The 22774-nt window shown below is 42.8% G+C and overlaps 1 protein-coding gene across 1 annotated transcript in view; it reads left to right on the top strand.

The window, feature by feature from the left end:
* The first annotated feature begins 6827 nt into the window (after positions 1 to 6827).
* si:dkey-22o22.2 (neural-cadherin) overlaps positions 6828 to 22774 on the top strand; it is an 81886-nt gene continuing 65939 nt past the window's right edge. Inside the window, exons 1-7 of the mRNA XM_044034192.1 lie at positions 6828 to 6907; positions 12297 to 12402; positions 14669 to 14893; positions 15415 to 15664; positions 16603 to 16730; positions 16812 to 16998; positions 19047 to 19190. Of these exons, the coding sequence (XP_043890127.1) occupies positions 6828 to 6907; positions 12297 to 12402; positions 14669 to 14893; positions 15415 to 15664; positions 16603 to 16730; positions 16812 to 16998; positions 19047 to 19190 (1120 nt within the window). The remainder of the gene's footprint in view (positions 6908 to 12296; positions 12403 to 14668; positions 14894 to 15414; positions 15665 to 16602; positions 16731 to 16811; positions 16999 to 19046; positions 19191 to 22774) is intronic.

Raw genomic sequence — 22774 nt, forward strand, 5'->3', positions numbered from 1 at the left:
ATATTTGAATGCAGAACTGTCTCATACTTTAATCTTCTTCTAAGCAGAGAGATGACAGGTGGTTCATGGGAGAATATATTTATTTAGATAAAAATGAACAGGAGAAGAAAACCAGCATCAGCGTCACACACAGCATCTCTTGTATGAAACCTACAAAGACAAATCAATAAATCAGCAATCAATCTGATTCACAAATCTGAAAATAAAAAAATATCTACATGAGTCGTATATTGTTTAATATACATTATTCTTTTTATTCACAGGTTTGCACTTGTGGTGATTTTTTTTTTTTAAAGGCTAATAATCCTAATCCAGATGTGAACAGCATTTTACAGTGCAGATAACTAGCACCTGCATTTTCACTCATACTATTTAGCAGCAAACACTAAACAGCGCGGACAACACAATCTGTTACACAATCTGCTACACAATCTGACTCCTCCTGCAGTCTTTGGTTGTGACTGAAACTAAATATGAGTTCAAAATAATATATGAGCGGACTGAGGTCAGTCTCACATATTCAATATCATCTTTTACAGAGATTTACAAAGTTTAGTGATATGTAAAATGGTGAATATAAAACCCTTCACTTAACTCCCATACTACAGCTTTCATTTAAATAAATGCATAAGGTGTGTTCGTCGCAGAGAAGATTGAAAAGGCTGCAGAGTCAAGAATGACTTTCTGTTTCACCTCGTCGTCAGTCTTATTCCTATCTTCCACCATAGTTGATCTCATATATTAGAGAGAACCAACATGCTGATTGTTGTTTTCACTATTTCAATGAAACAGTAGAGTGGCGGTCGCTTAAAGGTGCAGTAGGCGGTTTGTTTGTTTTTAGCATAAACTGATCAACAATTTCCCAAACTTTCTACACGTGGACGCACTTCTTAAATCAAATCACAAAATAAACCGTGACAAGAGCGAATGTGTGCATAAGAGGTTTGGTAAATGAATTCTAACATGTTATTGCATATTAAGGAACCAAAAAAAAAACCCTCCTGGGAACCATGTGGGTCGTGAACGTAGAGGAAGCGAAAAGAAAATAGAGGCTGCAGAGTCTACGGCTTGTTTCACGATGTGTTTTCATGTTAACTTTCTGGTGGACAGACTTTGAGGACGACGTCACGTTACCGGCATTACTCGCTTATCGTTCTGCTAGTTCTGTAGTGTCCACAACGCTGCTGGTGGCCGACAGCAGGTGGCGTTGTAACAAACAAGGGAGACATGCAGCCAGTGTGAAAGCAGTCCATAAACCCATGTCCTTATCAACAGAGCGTTCCAGAGATAAGGGATTCCCTTGGTTTCTCTGTTGCATATGAAATGAGCACAGAGAGCTGCGAGTATTTCCATATCAACAGTGATCCTGCCAACTGCAGCTGTACAACAGTGTGCATCTGGTGTGCATTGCATGACTGTAAAAACAATGAGGTAACCATTAAACTACCTTGTTCAAGTTAGCAGCGGCAGCAGCAGCAGCAGCAGCAGCAGCAGCGGCATTGCATTTTTTTTGCATCGCACTACATTAAAACCTACTCAGGATAAAGAAAACCTCTAGTGAGAGCAGCTTTCAGAGGGGAAAACAGTAGATAATCAAAAAACATCGACATATTGGGCAATAAAAACCTCTAAGTCTGTCAGGATTAGACGGATACACTGTGGATTATACACACACACACACACACACACACACAGACACGGTGAGGCAGCAACACTGACAACCACAGAGCACACACACATTTACGCTTAGCGCACACACACGTAAGCATCAGTGGAGCAACAACACGACGGCGTCTGGGTCTCCAACGAGAAAACTAAACTAAACTAAAAGGTAACACTGAAAATAAAACTGTCCACGACAGCACACGTGCTCTGGTCTGTCGGCAGCGACGAGCATCAATGTCGAGAGTCAGAAGAGGGTGAAAACACAGCAATATCATTCATGTGACACTTTAAAAACAACTCCACTGAGTAATGAAACCTGCCGGCCTTCATGGACCGAGTTAGTGTTGAAGAAGTGGATTTATCGTAAACCAGTTGTGCTGTGCTGCAGAGATCAGACTAACAGCTAACAACTGTGTCTCCACTGTTAACTGTCGTTCCATCTCTACGTTTATCACACACTAAACACTATTGTGCACATTGACAAATGGGTACTAGACACATGTAGTGTGCACTGCTTTGTGCCGGGTGTGAGATAGTGAAAAAACACACATAAAACTGCCAAAGTTGAGAAGTTTAGGCTCGTTTTTCACAGCTTTACCATGTTTTGCTGTTGCTAAGAGAGATAAGCAACAAAGAAAGGCACAGTTGATTGGGTAACGACGCTAAATACAGGGTTCCAGTATGGTACAGCTCCTCTAAAGCCACGTGCCACGTGCCACATGCACCAAGCAAAGAAAAAGAAAAAGTCAACACAGGTTTAAGCCTAAAATACACTGTTGACAAACAAACGACGGTGAAAGTGCAGAGTCAGCATAGACAGCCTCTCGTCTGTGCATATTTGACAGGACGAGCGTACGACTTCTCCCTCCTCGTCTCGGCTTTGGTTCCCCTTCATCAATCTGACCAACAATATTGCAGTAATACTCGCAGCTGACAGAAGTGAGCACTGGTCTAATCTTGTAGCCTGACTTTGCCGCAGAATATCCTGCTCTTCTTCAGATGAGGTGGAAGGATTCTGAACTCCGAGCGTCAGCTAAATCCTATTCATCACACAGCAGCAGCAGCAGCAGCAGCAGCATCTACAGACCTGGCAACCCCAGCAATGTTACCAAGGCAAGGGCATCACAGTGGCAGCATTGTTGGCATCTATATTTAGTTGCAGCTGATAGAGGGGCAGACACGCTGAAGGACATTTTACTGCACTCTAAAGTGCTCGTGTGGCATCGCGCTCAGGCTCAAAAATAAGACTTTTCAAGTGCCAGCGTTGGCAGTCATTCAATCACAAGTTCAGCGGCTTTTACACAACTACTACTATAATCTGTATTCTTGGTCAGTGTCCTTAAGCCCTTCCTTACAGGAAGTGATCTGTGGAAAGTGGCTGTCAGGCGGGAACTCCTGTCGCCTGACACACACACTGCATACATGTGCAGACGCATGTTCACAGGATAGTTCGGGGTTCTTTCGAAGAGTGATGACCGACACGGAGTCAGCGTGACACGTGAATGCGTCTGTGTTGTTTTCTTCCATATGACGTACGTCTATAATAACACTATCAAGACCCGAGACTTTGAAAACCTCCTGATTATGAGGACGATGAGGCTGGTTTTCTGCAAACAGACAGTAGGGGGCGTGGAGACAAGTCTCCCCACAACAAAGCACTGACCCGTCACAGTGACTCTGAAGCTGTTAAGTTAAAGGTACGAATCCTGACAGACTTTTTCAACAGGAAACTAAAGTCTGCGTCGCTGACTGCTTCACTCATCACACCACACTCCCTCAGTCTTTGTCATGTTAAATCAGTGAGTGTTTTAACATGACAGGACACAGGAGTGGTTGATGCTGAAGTGTGTTATTTTTCAGACTTCAGTGTGTGGATTTACCCAAGTCTCACGAGTTATTATCTCTAAGGACGTGTGTGTGTGTGAGAGTGACAAAATAAAGCAACAAATGCATTCTGAGACAACACACACAGGTAAGTCTCCGTCTGTCCCCACTGTCTCAGGTTAGTTCCCCAAACCCTCCACTTCAAAAAAGAAAGAAAGAACGATCACTTTAAGCAATAACACCTGGTGAGGAACAGGAACAACGTGGGAGTAAATCAGTGCAGTGAAGTCTAAAATATGTATTGATAGCTCAGGGCTGAGCTTTGTGCTGCCACTATCTCTCTCCCTCTACTCTACAGTTCTGCCGAGGGAGAAGGTCAAGCGACTATATTCAGTTTTCTTTTTTAAAAAAGGATGTCTCTTTCAGGCTCCTACGACGGATGATTGTTGATGAGACTTCTTCAAAAGACCCATTTCCACGGGAGCCACGTTTTCAAGCATGTAGTGTCCATGTTTGGAGGATAACGCGTCTCAGTGCAACTCCACAAAATTCACTCAATGCAACATTTGCATAACAACAAACAAACAAACATCAACACTAAAAATAAAATAAAAATAAAGCACCAGGCAGTATCTGGAGAGATGACTGGAAACTAAGTCATCAGTGTGCATCACTGACAACAAGTCCAGTGATGTCGGAGCAGCTGTGGCTAAAGAGGCAGAGGTCAAATATTTCACACGTTCAAAAATGTATACAGGGCAAATAAGAACATATAAATCTAATGATTATACTGTTTATAAAACAGAAAAGATATAAATAACAAAAGTAATACTACTGCATAGTGTTGCTGACGAGATCAAAACCTGCAAACAAAACATAAGCAAAATGAGTCTGTCCAGTTTTTGGAGCTCGTCTTTGTGTTTCAGCTTGGTAATTCTATTACAGAGAAAGTCAACACATTTATTATTCACTGAGTGAGCTGTATTGAATGCCAAACCACTGTAATGGAGAACACAGTGTGCAGCTATTAAATGTGATTTAGAGCAGCTCTGTAAAGGACAAGTGGCCATTTTGATGGGAGACGACTGGATACAGAAGCGTAAAATGTGCCCACGGTCTTCTCACCGGGGCCACAGACCACTGGCTCGGCCTCAATGAATCAACCATTCAGGCTTCGTCTCCAGAAATCTTCTGCTCTGCTTAAACCCGACAGCAGCTCTGTTACTTACTGTAAATGTGCGCTACATGTGTGTGTGAGTGCTGTCCTAGATCTAAGTAGCTTCTAAATGACCACGTTATTCTTAAACGTGTCTTTCGTGGGTTTTCACTGGAGTGTTATGGTTAGATTTCTTCTGTTTTCACTGGAGTGTTATGGTTAGATTTCCGTCCTAAAAGCCCAGCACTCCCCTTTATCACCTCCTTCCTTCCTTCCTTCCTTCCTTCTGTGTTTTATCGTTCCGTCTTTTAGGCACAAAACTGCCTACATTTGTCTTACTTTGATTTAGTCTCTTCCTTCACTCCACATGTGAATAGCAGTCCCTTAATTTAAATCTAACCTCATTTAAGCTCCAATTTCACCAGCATCAGTGTTGCTCTGGGCCGCAACAGTAACTAAGTCCTCTTCGTCAATAACTTTGACCCCGCGCCCGACAGCGTCCTCCTCTTCTTCAACGGGTCCAATGAAGAGAGAGGCCGCTTCTCCGGGAAAGGCTGACAGACCCCCGTCGGTCCGTTCCAGCTTCCGGTGCTTGCGTGGCTCCGGGGGAGTGTCCTCCTGGGTGAAGACGGCGCGAATCCGCTCCACGCAGACGTTGGCGGCCTCCCTCGTCTCCCTGGAGAGCTGCGAGAGGCTGAGGAAGCCGTGGGGGAGGTCGTCCACCACACACAGAGTAACGGGCTGATCCAGGGTCCTTAGACGCTTGGCAAACATGACGGAGTCGTCCAGCATGGGGTCCAACGCACATGCCTGAGAGACAGCAGAGAGGAGGAGGAGGAGACGGGAGAGGGAAGGAAGGGGCATGAATGGATAAAAAAACAAATTAGGATTCCCTTCAGACATGTCAAGAATCTTAATTAAGGGATGCAGGAAAGGAGGGCAGACATCCCACTCTCTTTTGTCCCCGCTTTCTTTGCACTCTTGCTGACTCACTCCCGAAACTCAATTTCATATTAACAGCCTCTCTTCTGCCATCACACACTATCCAACTGACAAAACTACGTATGACACCTGTGTGACACAACCCGTCTAACTTATAGTCCAACTCAACAAACTCTGATCAGACTGGCTTACCCCTCATAATCTATCTGGTTTTACTGTTACTGTTTTGTCTGTATTTTAATTGTTTTATTTAAATTGTTTTATATTACGTGTAGTCAAAATGTTTTTATTGTTGTCTTTCTGTAATTATTTTTGGTAAGGTGACCTTGAGAGTCCTGAAAGGTGCCTGTAAATAAAATGCATCATTATTATTATTGTTATTATTATAATAATAATAAATTACCTTAAACTTTCCCTTTTCCTTCTGTTTGTTGTTTTTCACAAGTTATTTTCTACGCCATATGTCTTTTCTGGCTGCGATGTGAAAGACTGCCTGGAGAGGTGGAAGCCGGACAAAAAGTGCTGGTAAATAATAAAAAAAGTTATATTAGCTCTCTGTGTAGACTTAAGCAATACAGGCCAAGCAAATAATAACCCTTCTGTTACCATGACAGGGTTTGTCCATGCTGCTCATTACCGTAACCGAGTAAAAAAGCAAAAGTCAAAATATTGGCCAGAATTAAAAAACAGGTGAATGACGAGGACAAGTGAATGAATGATGAGGACAGGTGAATGAATGACAAGGACAGGTGAATGAATGATGAGGACAGGTGAATGACGAGGACAAGTGAATGAATGATGAGGACAGGTGAATTGGTGTTAATTAACTTAGTTTGGTGTTGTTAAAGTAACTAAATAACTTTTACTCTTACTTTTAAACAAGCTACTTTAACTTAAGTAAAATACAAAATCAAAATAGTGGTACTTTTACTTGAGTAGAATATTTCAGTACTCTTTGTAACGTAAGTCCAGATTTGTCATTTTGATATGGACTAAATATGTAAATATATCTCAAACATCTTCTGCTATCTTTTATTTGTTGTAATAATAATAATGATAATAATAATAATAATAATAATAATAATGCTAATAATTTACCTACAAACATACACGCTTCATATAGATAAAGGGAGAACTCTCACTTTATTTTTTCTCTGCTCTGCTTTTAACTCTCGAAAATGAAACCTCAAAGCAAAACGGTCGTATGGTTTTCTGTTTTATGACAAAACGGAGAACTGAAATGGAGCTAATGTCTCAGCAAAACAAGCAGCGGCAGCAGCACTGGCAGCAGTGGTGGCAGCTGTGGTGGGAAACAGCGAGGTCAGTCTGCCCTCGGGCAGAAGCCGAGCAGCACTTATTAATAACACAAGTGGAGGCAAAGAGAGAGCGGCGCAGCACTCGCCCGCTTTCCCCACCGGGAGCAAGGAACTGTAAATCAGTTCCCGCACACCTGGTCAACATGTGCCACAGCAGCACTTTTCTGTGTGTGTGTGTGTGTGTGTGAGAGCAACATTAACACATTAACATTAACAACATGTCAGCCATGATGGATTCAAGAGATGTGGTTTTTGTTGTTACGTTTACGACATTTTATGTTTGTTACATCAGATCATTTGTCAGAGCTTTTCACATCATAAAGTCAGTCTGAATCGTTGCGATTTTTCTCGCCGATATTGTGATTCTGCATTGTTTTATCTTTTTAGGTTGACGTACATTTTTTTATTCCTAGTAATAGATTAAATTGTTTTTCAGCTTTATATATCACACTTTACTGCCTTTATAGTGAAAATAATGATTATTGTTTTCATTATTTTCAAGATTGATTGGTTAATTTTTCGTTTTAATTAGTTATTTTGTTATATAAGTAAAGAAACCAGAGAATATTCACATTGGTTTAATTATTTAAAAACAAAACAAAAAAACACTCAAACTGATCAATCTATTATGGTAATTGTTGGCAATCCACTTAATAATTGACTAATATTTTGTTATTGTTGCAGTCAAAACAGACTTTGCGAAGTGGTTGTGGCAACATTTGTGTCATTTGTTTGGTTTTGTTGTTTTCTCGACGATAAAAGGACAATAAATACACAAAACATTTATGACGTAAATAGAGTCATCATTTTAGTAGCCAGGAGAATAATTTGCTTTTTTTTAAAGGCAATATAAATATACATTTGGGTTTTGAAACAACGTGTAGACGAGAGTCTGGGTTTAAAAATAACTAGACTTAATTTTCCATAAATGAGAATAAAGCAGGACAGCAGTGGCTGTTTGTCATGTCACTTTTATTTTTACTTCTGAAACTTTACTTTTCTGATACTTAAGTACATTTTATATCAGAAAATGACTTTTGATATGTAAGTACATTAAATGTATTATACTTTAAGACGTTTACTTAAGTAATATTACAAACTTCAACTTCTACCAAAGTCATTTTCTGGTAACATGCTTGTGCTTCTACTTTTTAGGTACTTTATATACAGACTTACGAGCTGGGATTAGCACCAGCAACCCTCATGTGGAAGATTAAGTGGAAGAAGATGAATAAATTAATAAAATGCAAGGTTAATAACTGAAATATGTACATTTTATAGAACATGTACTGTGTGTTTTACACTTTCCTACACAACTGAATTACAGCTTTTTTGGTAATCAGAATCAGAATCAGAATACTTTATTGATCCCTGAGGGAAAATTCTTGTGTTACAGCCACTACTATTCAAAGAACATGAAACAAGGATAGAAATATATAAGAATAATAAAGAACAAATTGTGTTGTTCCTAATTGCACTTTTGCTTTTGAAAACAAAATGAAATAAAGCCCAGAAAATAATTACCCCAAATACTAAAAACCACAAGCACATGACAAGAGAATCAGGAGTTATGTGACTATATATAAGACTGAGCTTTTATACACAGGTGGATCATGAGTGGAAACAGGTGTGACTCATCAGCTGCCACAGGAGAAGCCACGCCCCTCTACTCTCACACACACACACACACACACACACAAACACACATTTGTGGAACCCCCTTACCTTAACCATCACAACTTAATGTCCAACCCTTAACTTAAACACAATCCTAACCCGAAAACTAAAAGTCTAAAAGTCACAATCAACTTTAACACCATAATGACAATTTTAAGTCAAACTTTTTTAAAGCTATAAAATCTTAAATCTTACATTTTACAACCTGTTCATTAATGTACAGGATTCATATTTTTGATATGCAAGGTTGGAGTCAGGACAAAGGGCAAAGGTCACAGGAACATGGGGACAACAATCAAACCATCAGTTCCTCACTGAGTTCATATGGAGCCAAAATGGTGTCAGATGTGACAACAATGGCTCATAATATCGTGTTTGTCCTTTAATTTGTAACGAAAGACGAGCAAAAGTAGAAAAATTTAAATTTAGTAAAAGTGTATATTTACATATTTTTGGACATAAGTAATAAAACTAAAATGTGTCGTTTCTGTTGTTGTTATAGCTAATGCTGCTTCCCCCGTCAGCATTAGGGCGAATAACACCGCCACACTGTTGCTATGGTTACCCACTAATGAAGGAGTTGTGTTAAAGTCTTTAACTACAGGAGAAGGTTTGTGTTTGTGGTGTTTCTGTCACTCAACAGCAGCAGCAGTGGCAGCAGCTTCTTCTCTCGCTCCTCTGCCACTTCCTGCTCTCAGTTCACTTGTTCTCTCACCACAAGGCGACGGCGGGTGGTTTGACTCGGGGCGTTGCCATGGAAACCACAACATCCAGCAGTAGATGGGATGAGGCGTTTACACGCCTCAGTGTCCCGGCTTAATATCACCACATCACTAACCATCTTCGTCAAAATGCTTAGACGAACGAGTCACACATTCAGAGACAGAACGCTGCAGATAACATTTAACGTTTTAATCATTTTAATTACATTGATGACACTTTGTGTGTGTATATATATGTATATATATATACATATATATACATATATATATTGTCCACAGTGACCTCACCAAGTTTGAAAATTATCGCATTCCAGCTCTTGGACAAGTTCATACAAATACCATTGGTGCAAAATTGCCAAAATCGTCCAAAAAGTCAAAGTTCAATCCAAGATGGCGGTCTTCTTGTTGGTTTTGGATCATGGTCATAACGGAATTTTTTCTTCATCCCGACCTTCTACACAATTACCAATTTCCGTGCATGTATGTGCATGTGCTAAGAAATGAGAGAATATTCAATTGAAAGAAGCTAAAAACTCAAAGAAGTGCTCCTGTTTTCATTATTGATTCATCTGACGATTATTTTCTTGATTAGTGGATTCATTCCTATAAAGTATTTTGTATTTACTTTTTATTTTTTATTTTATTTACCCTTTTAAAGGTCCTGAAAACTTCAAAATGATGATGTTTTTCAATGAAATTAGGAAAATATTCAAATTAAAGAAGCTGAAAAATCAAAGAACTTGTTTAACTATTGTTATTATGATGAATTTTTGTCACAGTTCGATTAATCTGACGATTATTTTCTGGATTAATGTTCATAAAATGGCAGAAAAAGTTTCCCAAACCTCAAAAATTACGATGTTGCTTGAATGTCTCAAATGATTCCTTTGTTATTTGAAGCGAAGACATTTTTTAAAAAACACCGATTGTAAAATAACTTGGTGCGGACATTTCTAGAAAAGTGAGAACATTTCCAGTACGTTAATAAGGTCACATGTCTGATGCTACTATTAATTTAGTTACTGGTTAATAATAGACACAGGGGTCGTGACGCTTGTGCTGAAGTCCAAGTACACCACGTCTCCCTCCACTAAGTTTATTGTTGTTTTCTCCACATGTGGCCTCCAGCTGTGCACCATTCTAAAAACCTCCAAGAGGAAAAGTGTGGACGTGGGCTGAGGTCACCGTGAGGCAGCACAGAGGTTCTTGTTGAACAGCAAACGTCTGAAAAGACTCGTCCAAACAAACGGAATAAAATATAGATTTTTGTTGTTGTTGCTGTTGCTTTTCTTGCTCTGTACACGATTCTATATTGGGCTGTCGGTTTGTCCTGCGTGCTTTAGCTGTCGGGTCAAAAAAGGAAGAAGAGAAGAAGAGAGACATATGCCAGAGCGATGAAAAGAATCAGAGAGACTGACCTTCACTTTCACACACGCTGACCTTTCTCTTCACTGAGCTTTAGGCGGCTCAGTGAGTGTAAACGCTCACAGCTTGGTGAGAAGACGCTGCCTGGGAATCAAACTACAGCCTTTTCTGAGCCTCTGCTTCTTATGCCCTTTATGTTCGACTCTTAATGAACTCTAAAAAAATCCTCAACTTGTCCACGGTGACCTCAACAATGTTTGAAGGTGATCGCACGAATGCTCGTTTGTTGAAATACCATTGGTGCGAAATCGCCAAAATCGCCAAAAAGTGAACATTCAATCCAAGATGGCGGCCCTCCTGTTGGGTTTGGATCATGGTCATAATGTAAAAAAAATTTCACCCCAATATTTTACACGTGTGTACCAATTTTTGTGCCTGTACGATAAACATTCCCAGAATGTTGCTTTGTCACAACCTTCACACAACCTTTAGAGAACGTTCTCTTTTGGTTCCCGGAACGTCAAACTCTCGACCTTTGAAAGCAAAGGTGGAATCGAAGATTTAACCACACCCCCCCAGTGTGACATCCTCAGTGTTGTGTGTGTAGCCACTGTAGCATGACTGCACGTTAGCCCCCCCCGCTAACCCGAAGCTGCTGGTAACTAATAGTATCCATGGCAACTAATGATCGACCAAACTCGAACCCCATCTGTGAAATCACAGGTGGGGAAATATAGTATTTTGCTGCCTTTGTCACCAGGTTACACTTAATTCAATTAATTGTCCTAATCCAGATGTGCACTGCTTTTTTTATTCATGACATAGAAACCATGATATATATGTATACATGTATACATCTATATATATATATAAACTTATTTTCATGCAAAATGAATCTATAAATAACAAAAGTGACGTGATGTGTTTGAGTTTGAGACGTGAGCGTTTCACTGTAGCCTGATACGATTCCACTCACAGACACAGAATCTATTTTTGTCAAAACTTGAATGAAAGTCCTCTCTGAGACGTTCATTGTCTCTGACCTCATTCTCACTCTTTCACTCTTCTCTCCGCTGCTTCTGGCGTTTTTTGAGCTCGGCTGTTCAGAGTCGTGAAGGAGCGAACGTTATTGATGATTCTGTTTTTTTTTTATTCAGTTATTTTTAGTCACAAAAATCTCATACTTCACTGTCACGTCACTAGTTATGAGTTTTATTTTGTTTTTAAAGCTTGGACCACAGGTTTTTACCACATTAATAACATTTGATAATAATCTATATCATGTTTATTTTGACAGTTAAGAGAAAAATAAAACCAGAAAAAAAACTAGGTTTTCTCTTTGTACTGTACCCTGAGGTGAGGACGTTTCCAGAAAAATGAGGACATTTTTAGAAAGGGACAACTTTCAGAAAGCAAGGACATTTCCAGAAAGTGAGGACTTCTTTGTAAGATGAGGACATTTCCAGGAAGTGAGGACATTTTTAGGATATGAGGACATTTTCAGGAAGCGAGGACAGTTTTTTCTACCTTTTAACAGCTCTTACCTGTAAAAACATCAGACACTTTGCACTGACAGCCTTGATTGTCCAGCTGCCGTCCGTCACTTAACGATGACCTCCTGTCTTCCAGGGGCGTGGTGCGAGTGGACATCAATCTCCAGGACGTGGATATCGACCAGTGCTCCACTGACGGCTGGTTTGCTGGAACCCATCGATGTAACCTGACCACCATGGAGGTGAGTGTCAAATCCGGGATTAGACGGAGGATTGATCCGGTCTGGAAAAGTGACGTGTTCACGCTTTCACTCACAAGAGAGGACATTAAAAATGGAAAAGCAGTAAATCTGAACGGACGAGGAGCTGATTCTACTTTAACGATGATGTTATGACCACTTAAGTAAACACTGGGCACTTTTTCTTAATTAGCACTCAACACATTTATACAGAGCTGTGTTTTCCAGCAAAAACAGACAGTGACACTGCTGAAAATAAACACCGTAATCATGATATTGCAAGAACAATAGTTGTGATGACATTTCAAAATAAAAGTCAGTCATCATCTACCACTTTATCCTCCACCAGAGGGTCGCGGGGGTTGCTATGTCAATCTCAGCTACATCAGGCGACAAAATAAAAGTGTTGTTTGGTATGAAATGACATATAGTTCACAATTAATACAAACAATTTATGATGAAAAATGAACCCTCAGTGGAGGGCCGCGGGTTTGAGAACCCTGGTTTATGGGAAAACAAGCTTCTACTTCTACTTCTGATGACTTCATGGTCTCAGTCGCTGGTTTAAGGTCTTTTTTCCAATAAGACATGATGTCAGTTGTGTAAATTATGTTTACATTTGATTTGAAAGTTTTAAAAAGTTATGAGGCTACAAAACTGTAAAGCTTTATCTCCTTTTACTGTATAGACAGTCTATAACCACAGCTCTATGTTATAAATATAAAATGGCAAATTTAAAAACGTATCAATTCTGTTGTTATAAGCCTTTATTCACTTGTGTGTAACGATGTTAGCTGCCTCCGCGCCGCTCAGGTTCCGTCGTCAGGAGCGATAGATTGTGAAGATGCTGCTGTAGATCAGTCTGATTCATAATGCATGTGATGTAATGGATTGCAGTGAGACTCTCTGAATAATTAATCACTCTCTTTGTCTGAGCACTTCCACCTCTCCATGGACAGTCGATGTCGGAGACATTTGACATGGTCTCTCTGTGTGTGTGTGTGTGTGTGTGTGTGTCTACAAGGAGACAAAAACATTGTTTGCAGTTATAGATTTTGAGCTTGGTTTGCAAAAATAACGATCTTTGTGCACTTACGGTGTGCTCGCCGAGCCGTCTTTTCTCGCGCTGACAGCTTTGTCTGCTGCATAAATGTGGAATTCGATTTTGTGTCAATAATTATCAAACAATACTTTTTTTAAAAAACAGCTCTTCACAAACTGTTATTTCCGCAGACGTAACATTTCCAAACTCAGATCTCTCGTGTCAAATGCTGAATTAGAAATGATCCGACTTTTATCTCGCCTCAGCTAACGCTATAGTATTGTCGTTTTGACTTGTCTATACCCTTAGAACACAGAGCATTTAGGCTGCTTTTTTTCATTACTGTTTTATTCAACGTATTCAATTCAATTCAATTCAATTCAATTTAATGTTGTACAGCATCAGTGGAGAGAAAAAAAGTCCCTTTTAATAGAAGAAGAAAACTCTGACAGAACACGACTCAAAGATGTGCGGCCATCTGCCAAGACAGGTTGTGGTGAAAGGAAAAAAGAGGCTATAAGAATGTGCAATATAGAGTCTTTTATTTAAAACAAGTTAATATATGTAAGTAGACCTCCATAAATAACATATATGTGACCATAAAAACAAGTTAATATATGTAAGTAGACCTCCATAACTAACATATATGTGTGACCATGAAAACAAGTTAATATATGTAAGTAGACCTCCATAACTAACATATATATGTGACCATGAAAACAAGTTAATATATGTAAGTAGACCTCCATAACTAACATATATGTGACCATGAAAACAAGTTAATATATGTAAGTAGAGCTCCATAACTAACATATACGTGACTATGAAAACAAGTTAATATATGTAAGTAGACCTCCATAACAAACATATATATGTGACTAAGGAAACAAGTGCAATATAGACTCCATAATTCAATATATATATGTGTCCATAAACAAGTCCAATATGTAAGTAGACTCATAATCCAACATATATATGTGACTAGCGAAATCGCTATTATATAAAAGTGTAGTATCTCCATAACTAACATATATATGTGACCATGAAAACAAGTTCATATATGTAAGTACACCTCCATAACTAACATATATGTGTGATACAAGCATTCTATGTACTCTTCTGTCTGTGGTGTCCTCTGTCTGTGTTGTCTTCTGTCTGTGGTGTCCTCTGTCTTTGGTGTCCTCTGTCTGTGGTGTCTGTGGTGTCCTCTGTCTGTGGTCCTCTGTCTTTGGTGTCCTCTGTCTGTGGTGTCTGTGGTGTCCTCTGTCTGTGGTGTCCCTGCAGACGTCCAGGATCAGTCAGCAGATCGTGGCGTCAGATGGAGGAAACCGCAGCAGCTCTGTGGATCTGACCGTCATCATCACTAATGTTCACAACCAGCCGCCGCAGTGGGAGGAGCTTGAGTACTGGGTCACTGTCCCCGAAAACACCGTCCGAGACGCTAAGATTGTGGTGAGTGACGTCGTGTAAATCTGACTGAAGACTGTCAAACACTGAAGTGACAAAATAAGTGAGTTTAGTTTCAAACACAAGCTGGCCATTTTGTGTTTGAGCTACAAAAACAAAATGGCTGCCAGCAGGGACACAAGGAAAAAACAGATTTTAGTCACTTAACAAAAAACTCTTGTCATGAAATCTACATCACTTTAAGTCTCTGATCTCACTGTTAGACTGACTTTGTAAACCACTCTCTGTCCCACACCGAACCTCATAGAGAAAATCAGTGATTTTAGCTGCGTGGACACAGGAGCTGCCTCGTGTGGTCACTTTGGGACACTGAGGTAAATGTGAGCGAACAATTTTTAATGCCGAATTGACAAAATAAAACATTGGAACTTAGTGATGGAGGCAGCAGTGGATCAACAACTCCTGTGTGTGTGATGTTAAATTCACTGATTTTCTCTATGAGGTTTGGTGTGGGAGAGTGAGTGGTTTACAAACTTCCACCTCCAACATCACTTCCTCCTCTTCAGACCGTCAAGGCCACGTCGCCGCTCGGTGACCCTCGTGTGACTTATAACCTGGAGGAGGGTCAGGTCCCAGAGACCAACATGCCGGTGCGGTTCTACATCAAACCCAACCGGGCCGACAGCTCTGCCTCCATCCTGGTCGCCGAGAACTTGGACTTTGAGACGATCGGGTTCTTCACGCTGAGAGTGAGAGTGCAGAACATGGCTGCGGTTCCTCTGGCCTCGTTCACCAGCGTCTACATCAATGTGACGGGTGAGAAGTCACATGACTGCACTTACTTACCAAAACTGAAATATCACTGATACAGTAAATATATTGTATTTTCATAGAAATGTCCAATTTAAACCCTGGTGTAAACCCTGGTGTACCCCTGGTGTAAACGCTGACGTAAACCCTTGCGTAAACTCTGCCGTGAACCCTGGCGTGAACCCTGACGTAAACCCTTGCGTAAACTCTGCCGTGAACCCTGACGTAAACTGCCGTGAACCCCCATGGAACCCTGGCGCAAACTCTGTCAGAACTCTGGCTTAAAACTCCCCTTATGGAACTCTGCCGTAAAACCCAGCGGAACCCCGCCGAACCATGCTGTAAACCCTGGCGAAACCCCTACGGTAAACCCCATGAACCCCGGCTAGCATTTCCCAGGTAAACTCTGGCGAAACCCAGGTAAACTCTGGTGTAAACTCTGGTGTAAACCCTGCGTAAACTCTACGTGAAACCCCCGGCGCTATCTCTGCCGTAAAACCTGGCGTGAACCCTGCCGTAAACTATGCTGTAAACCCTGGCGAACTCGCAAATGGCTAAACCTGGCGAGATTCTGAAATCCCGCGTAAAACCTTAGGTAAACTCTGGTGTAAACCTGGTAAAACCCTGGTGTAAACTCTGGCGTAAACCCTGGCGTAAACTCTGGCGTAAACGCCGGTGTAAACTCTGCGTAAACTCGCCGTGAAACCCCTGGCGAAACCCCAGTGTAAACTCTGGTGTAAACCTTCTGCGTAAAACTCTGTAAACTCTGCAAAACCCAAAACTGGCGTAAACCCTGGCGTAAACTCTGGTGTAAACTCTGGTGTAAACCCTGGTGTAAGGCCTGGTGGAACCTTTTCTTTGTGTCCTGTTTATTTCTTTGATCACATTTCATGTTCTCCTGCAATAAGAAATCACTTCTCTCGTTTTCTTTGATGTTTCTTCAGACGTGAACGACAACGTTCCTTTCTTCCTGTCATCCACGTACGAGGCCACGGTTCCCGAGGGCGCAGAGATCGGCACGTCGGTGGCTCAGGTTTCGGCCATAGACCTGGACTCTGGTCTTCATGGGAGGGTGAGGAACATCTACACCTCCTCCTCTTCTTCTTCTTCTTCTCCTCCGTCAGCTTCTTCATGTCCTCACGTTCCTTCTCAGATCCTCTACTCCATCCTGAAGGACGAGAGCGGAGACTCCGAGCTCTTTGGCATTGACTCTCTCAGCGGAGTCATCGTCACTCACACCTCCTTCGACCGCGAGCAGAAATCCTCGTATCTGATCGAGGTTCAGTCACAGGACGGGTCAGAGTCAGCAAGACCAGGTCAACAAGGTCAACCCAACACTGGTAACAACACACGTGCACACACGCACACACACAACACACACACACAAACACACATAGAGACACAACACATTACATTACATGTCATTTAGCAGACGCTTTTATCCAAAGCGACTTACAAAAGTGCATTTAAACATTTGGGTACATATAAGAGCTAGAAGTAAGTAAGAGCTTCAAGTAGATCAAACTATGAAGTGCTAGTCATAAGTGCGATGTACAAGTTTTTTTTTGTTTGTTTTTTTTTGTCGTCGCCGTCTAGTCGAGGTAGAGTCGGAAGAAATGTGTTTTTAGTCGGCGGCGGAAGATGTGGAGGCTTTCAGCTGTCCGGATGTCGATGGGGAGATCATTCCACCATTTGGGAGCGAGGACAGTGAACAGTCTCGAGTTCTGCGAGTGCCTCTGCGATCCTCTCAGTGAGGGGGCAGCGAGCCGGTTTGCCGATGCAGAGCGGAGTGGGCGGGCTGGGGTGTAGGTTTTGATCATGTCCTGGATGTAGGCTGGACCGGATCCGTTTGTAGCATGGAACGCAAGCACTAGAGTCTTGAAGCGGATGCGAGCAGCTACAGGAAGCCAGTGAAGGGAGTGGAGGAGCGGTGTAGTGTGGGAGAATTTTGGTAAGTTGAAGACCAGTCGAGCTGCTGCATTCTGGATGAGTTGCAGAGGTCGTATGGCACATGCAGGGAGACCAGCCAGAAGGGAGTTGCAGTAATCCAAGCGTGAGATGACAAGAGCCTGGACCAGAACCTGTGCCGCCTTCTGGGTTAGAAGAGGCCGTATCCTTCGGATGTTGTGCAACATGTATCTGCAAGATCGAGCTGTTGCAGCAATGTTGGCAGTGAGGGAGAGATGGTCATCAAGGAGTTACCGCAGAGTTGTTGAGGGTGATGGTTAGGTCTGTGGTGGGAGACCTAACCATCGAGGTTGGAGGTGGAGCAGTTTCTGGTGAAGATGAGGTCAAGGTGGTTGCCAGCTCTGTGAGTTGGTGGAGAAGGAGATGAGAGAGAGACACACAGACACACACAGTAGTTTAGTGTGTTTGTTGTACTCTCCTCCTCAGACACACACACACAGACACACACAGTAGTTTAGTGTGTTTGTTGTACTCAACTCCTCAGACACACTGGGAACACACACAGTAGTTCAGTGTGTTTGTTGTACTCTCCTCCTCGAACACTGAACACCACCCACAGTAGTTCAGTGTGTTTGTTGTACTCCTCTCCTCAGACACACAGACACACACAGTAGTTCAAGTGTGTTTGTCATGCTCTCCTCCTCAGACACACACACATTTGTCGTCCTCTCACTCCTCAGGTACACAGACACACGGTAGTTCAGTGTGTTTGTGCGTGCCTCTCCTCCTCAGACACACACACACACACACGTGGTTCAGTGTGTGTTTGTGCGTGCTCTCCTCCTCAGACACACACAGTAGTTCAGTGTGTTCATGCGTACTCTCCTCCTCAGACACACACACACACACACACAGTAGTTCAGTGTGTTTGTCATCCTCTCCTCAGACACACACACACACACACACACACAGTAGTTCAGTGTGTTTGTGGTACCTCTCCTCCTCAGACACACACACACACACACAGTAGTTCAGTGGTGTGGGTACTCTCCTCCTCGAACACACACACACACACAGTAGTTCAGTGTGTTTGTGGTACTCTCCTCAGCACACACACACACACACACACACACAGTAGTTCAATTGTTTTTGTGCCTCTCCTCCTCAGACACACACACACACACAGTAGTTCAGTGTGTTTTGTGAGTACTCTCCTCCTCAGACACACACAGTAGTTCCAGTGTGTTTGTCGTACTCTCCTCCTCAGACACACACACACACACAGTAGTTCAGTGTGTTTGTAGGTACCCTCTCCTCCTCAGACACACACACACACACACACACACACAGTAGTTCAGTGTGTGTGGTACTCTCCTCCTCAGACACACACACACACACACAGTAGTTCAGTGTGTTTGTCGTACTCTCCTCCTCAGACACACACAGTAGTTCAGTGTGTTTGTCGTCCTCTCCTCCTCAGACACGTCGTACGTCAGGATCTTGGTCACGGACGTTAACGACAATGCGCCGGCGTTCGCTCGTCCCGTGTACGAGGTGAGCGTGGAGGAGAACGAGGAGGTCGGCTTCATCCTCATCACCGTCACTGCCAACGACCACGATGAAGGTGATTTTGTTATTTTTATTATTACATATACTATTTACTCCGCTACATTTCCTTTAACTCTCTTTGTTCCTCGTTACTACCAAATACAATCAGAGGAAGAAGAGTTGGTATTATGGTCTGTATTTACATAACTGCTTTACAGTACAGTTTTCACTTCTCTCTCATCTTACATTGTCAAAGCATCCTACACTCTTAATGTCTCTCTCTGTCTCTCTCTGTCTCTCTCTCTCTATCTCTCTCTGTGTCTCTATCTCTCTGTGTCTCTCTGTGTGTGTGTGTGTGGTGTCGCTGTTTCCGTGTTTCACGGTGGAGATGGCGTCTCCTGAGACGCCGTCTCTGTCTCTGAGACACGGAGTGCGGCTGGTGCCGCAGCTGAACACCACAGTGGAGCAGGTGTTGTTGGCGGTAGGAGAGCAGCTGGGACACGGGAACATTTGTATGCGTCCCGTATGAACAAAGCTGTGGTTGTGTTTTTTAAGGAGGCGCTTTTTGTTCCCCCACTCATAGAGAGCGGTTTATTTGTAAATGAGGAGTTTATACAGGTCTCTCCTCTGGTGGTTCCCCCGTTCATCCCCAACGAGGCGCTAGCACAAGAACTGAGGCGCTTCGGGAGGATGGCGAGTGCATTCCGGTCTGTGACTCTGGGCTGTAAGGACCAGAAACTGAAACATGTTCAGTCTCTGAGAAGACAGGTCTTCATGTTCCTGGACTCTCCCACTCACACTCTGGACGTGTCCTTCAGAGTGAAGCATGAGGAGGGTTTTTATATGGTCCATGCTTCCTCTGGAAACATGAAGTGTTTTGAGTGTGATGACGTGGGACATAAAAAGATTGCGTGTCCCCACAGACAAAGATCAGCTGTTCAGGTGAACACAGGGGAAGGTGCGACTGCCGGGCTCGGCGCTCCGGCGTCCATGGCAGCCGATGTCGGTGTCTCGGATGTCGACGCTCCGGTGTCCGTGGCTCCCGGTGTCGGTGTCTCGGATGTCGACGCTCCGGTGTCCGTGGCAGCCGGTGTCGGTGTCTCGGATGTCGACGCTCCAGTGTCCGTGGCTCCCGGTGTCGGTGTCTCGGATGTCTGCGCTCCGGTGTCCATGGCTCCCGGTGTCGGCGGCCTGGTGTCGTCGCTCCGGTGTCAGCTGAAGCTGAGGTCAGGGAGGAACAGGCTGAGGCTGAAGTTGACATCACAGATCAGGTGAGTGAGGCAGAGTCAGATGTTGCCTCTCTCACTGACAGTGTGTCACAGAATGTTGATTTATATTCTCTGGAGGAGATTAATCTGTTCTTAGATGAAACCTTTGGAAAAACAGTAAATGTGACTGACTATTTCCCCGACACAGGAAAGTTTATAACTTCTGCCACCACCCTTCAGAAGGTGGTGGGCTTAGACCTGCTGAACGAAAAGAAAAGGTTTCGTTTAAAAAAAACTTGTGAGAAACCTTCGCAAAAACTCCAACATTGCGAACGTTAAGAAAAGGAAAAAATTTAAAGCGTCAAAATAAAAATAATCAATTATCACTTGGTGTTTCTTCTTTTCTGGATTTTACTGTTCTGTCTTTTCTTTTCTATCATGAAGGTCTTGAGAGCGGCCTCTTTAAATATTAATGGAGGTAGAGACGCACTTAAAAGAGCTTTAGTCTCTGAAACCTTTAAACAGAAAAGACTGGATGTCATTTTTCTCCAGGAGACACACAGTGATAGTGGGAATGAAGTAGACTAGGCTTTATGGTGGAGAGGACAGTACGTCCTCAGCCATGGCACCAACTTCAGTGCTGGAGTGGCGGTTTTATTCTCTCCCCTTTTAAATGTTAAGATTATTTTAAACTCAGAGATTATCAAAGGCAGAGTTTTAATGGTTAAAGCTGAACTGGAGGGTCACACTTTTAATCTGATTAATGTGTACGCACCAAACCAGGGCTCTGAGCGGGGAGAAGTTTTTAAAACACACCAAGAAGAAATGAATAAGCGTGACAACAGAGAGTGTGTGATTTTAGGAGGAGACTGGAACTGTTGTACAGATGTGACTCTGGACAGAACAGGAGAGGAGTCACACTTCCAGTCGTCCTTGTTTTTATCTCAGCTTGTAAAGAAGAGTCACGTGGTGGACGTGTGGAGGATGAAACACCCTGACGTTAGACAGTACACGTGGGTGAAGATGTCAGATGGTCGAGTCAGTTTTGCTCGTCTGGACAGAGTTGACCTTTCTGATGTTTTTACTGCACGTGATTTTAACTGTCAGATCCTCCCTGTGGTTTATTCAGACCATCACTTAGTTTTAATGGAGCTGGTTTTATCCCACACACAGAAATCCATCTCTTTCTGGCATTTTAATGTTAAACTGCTACAGGATTTTACTTTTTGTGAGAATTTTAAGTTGTTCTGGGAGTACTGGAGATCCAAGAAGACGGATTTTAACTCTTTTAGTCAGTGGTGGGAGGTGGGAAAGGCCCAGATCAGGGTCTACTGTCAGCAGTACTCAGCCTACTCCACTGTGAAAACTCAGAAAGCTGTGCAGGAGTTAGAGGAGGAGATCAGGGACAGGGAGAGTGTCTCTGTCTCACACAGTGACTCCCAGAACATTTTAATTAAAGAAAAAAGAAAAGAGCTGAGCTCTCTTTTAAATGAAAGAGCTAAAGGAGCTCTAGTCCGAGCTCGTTTCATTAAACTCCAGAACATGGACGCGCCCTCTTCCTTCTTCTTTAACCTGGAGAGATCTGCAGTAGAGAGGAGGAGGATGGTGTGTCTCCGTCTTCCTGATGGAACAGTCACCACAGAAGCAGCGCAGATGAGGAAGCATGCAGTGGACTTCTACACAGAACTGTTCAGGGCGGACGGTTGTGATGAGGCGGCTGCTGTAGAGCTTCTTCATCATCTTCCTCAGCTCAGTGTGGGAGACCAGGAGGTGCTGGACTGTGACATCAGCCTCGAGGAGGTGACCTATGCTGTGTTCCAGATGGCGTCAGGGAAATCTCCTCGAGTGGACGGTTTACCTGCTGACTTTTTTAAACACTTCTGGAATATTCTGGGACAGGACCTACTAGATGTTTTTAAAGAGTCTTTTAAAAGGGGATACTTCCTGTTTCCTGTTGGCGTGCGGTCCCCTCACTGCTCCCCAAAAAAGGAGACTTGACTCTTTTAAAGAACTGGAGGCCGGTGGCTCTTTTATGCTATCAAAGGTTTTATCCAACAGACTGAAAACATGCCTGGAGGTTTTAATCGGTGCAGAACAGTCTTACTGTGTCCGGAGAGATCCATGCTGGACAACCTGTTTTTAATGAGGGACGTTTTTGACATTTGTGAAATGGAGGGGCTGAAGACTGGTCTGGTCTCTCTTGACCAGGAGAAAGCGTTCGACCGCATGGACCACAACTTCCTGTTCTCCACCCTGCAGGCCTTTGGTGTTGGTGGGAGTTTCCTGTCCTGGGTGCAGCTGCTGTATTCCGAGGCATGTTGTGTGGTGAAGGTGAGGGGAGGCTTGAGCCGTCCCATTCCAGTCAGGAGAGGGATCAGACAGGGCTGCCCCATCACAGGACAGCTCTACAGCATCACCATCGAGCCCCTTCTGCATAGGCTGAGGAGCAGGC

Source organism: Solea senegalensis, linkage group LG9 (assembly GCF_019176455.1).
Source record: "Solea senegalensis isolate Sse05_10M linkage group LG9, IFAPA_SoseM_1, whole genome shotgun sequence".
NCBI lineage: Eukaryota > Metazoa > Chordata > Actinopteri > Pleuronectiformes > Soleidae > Solea > Solea senegalensis.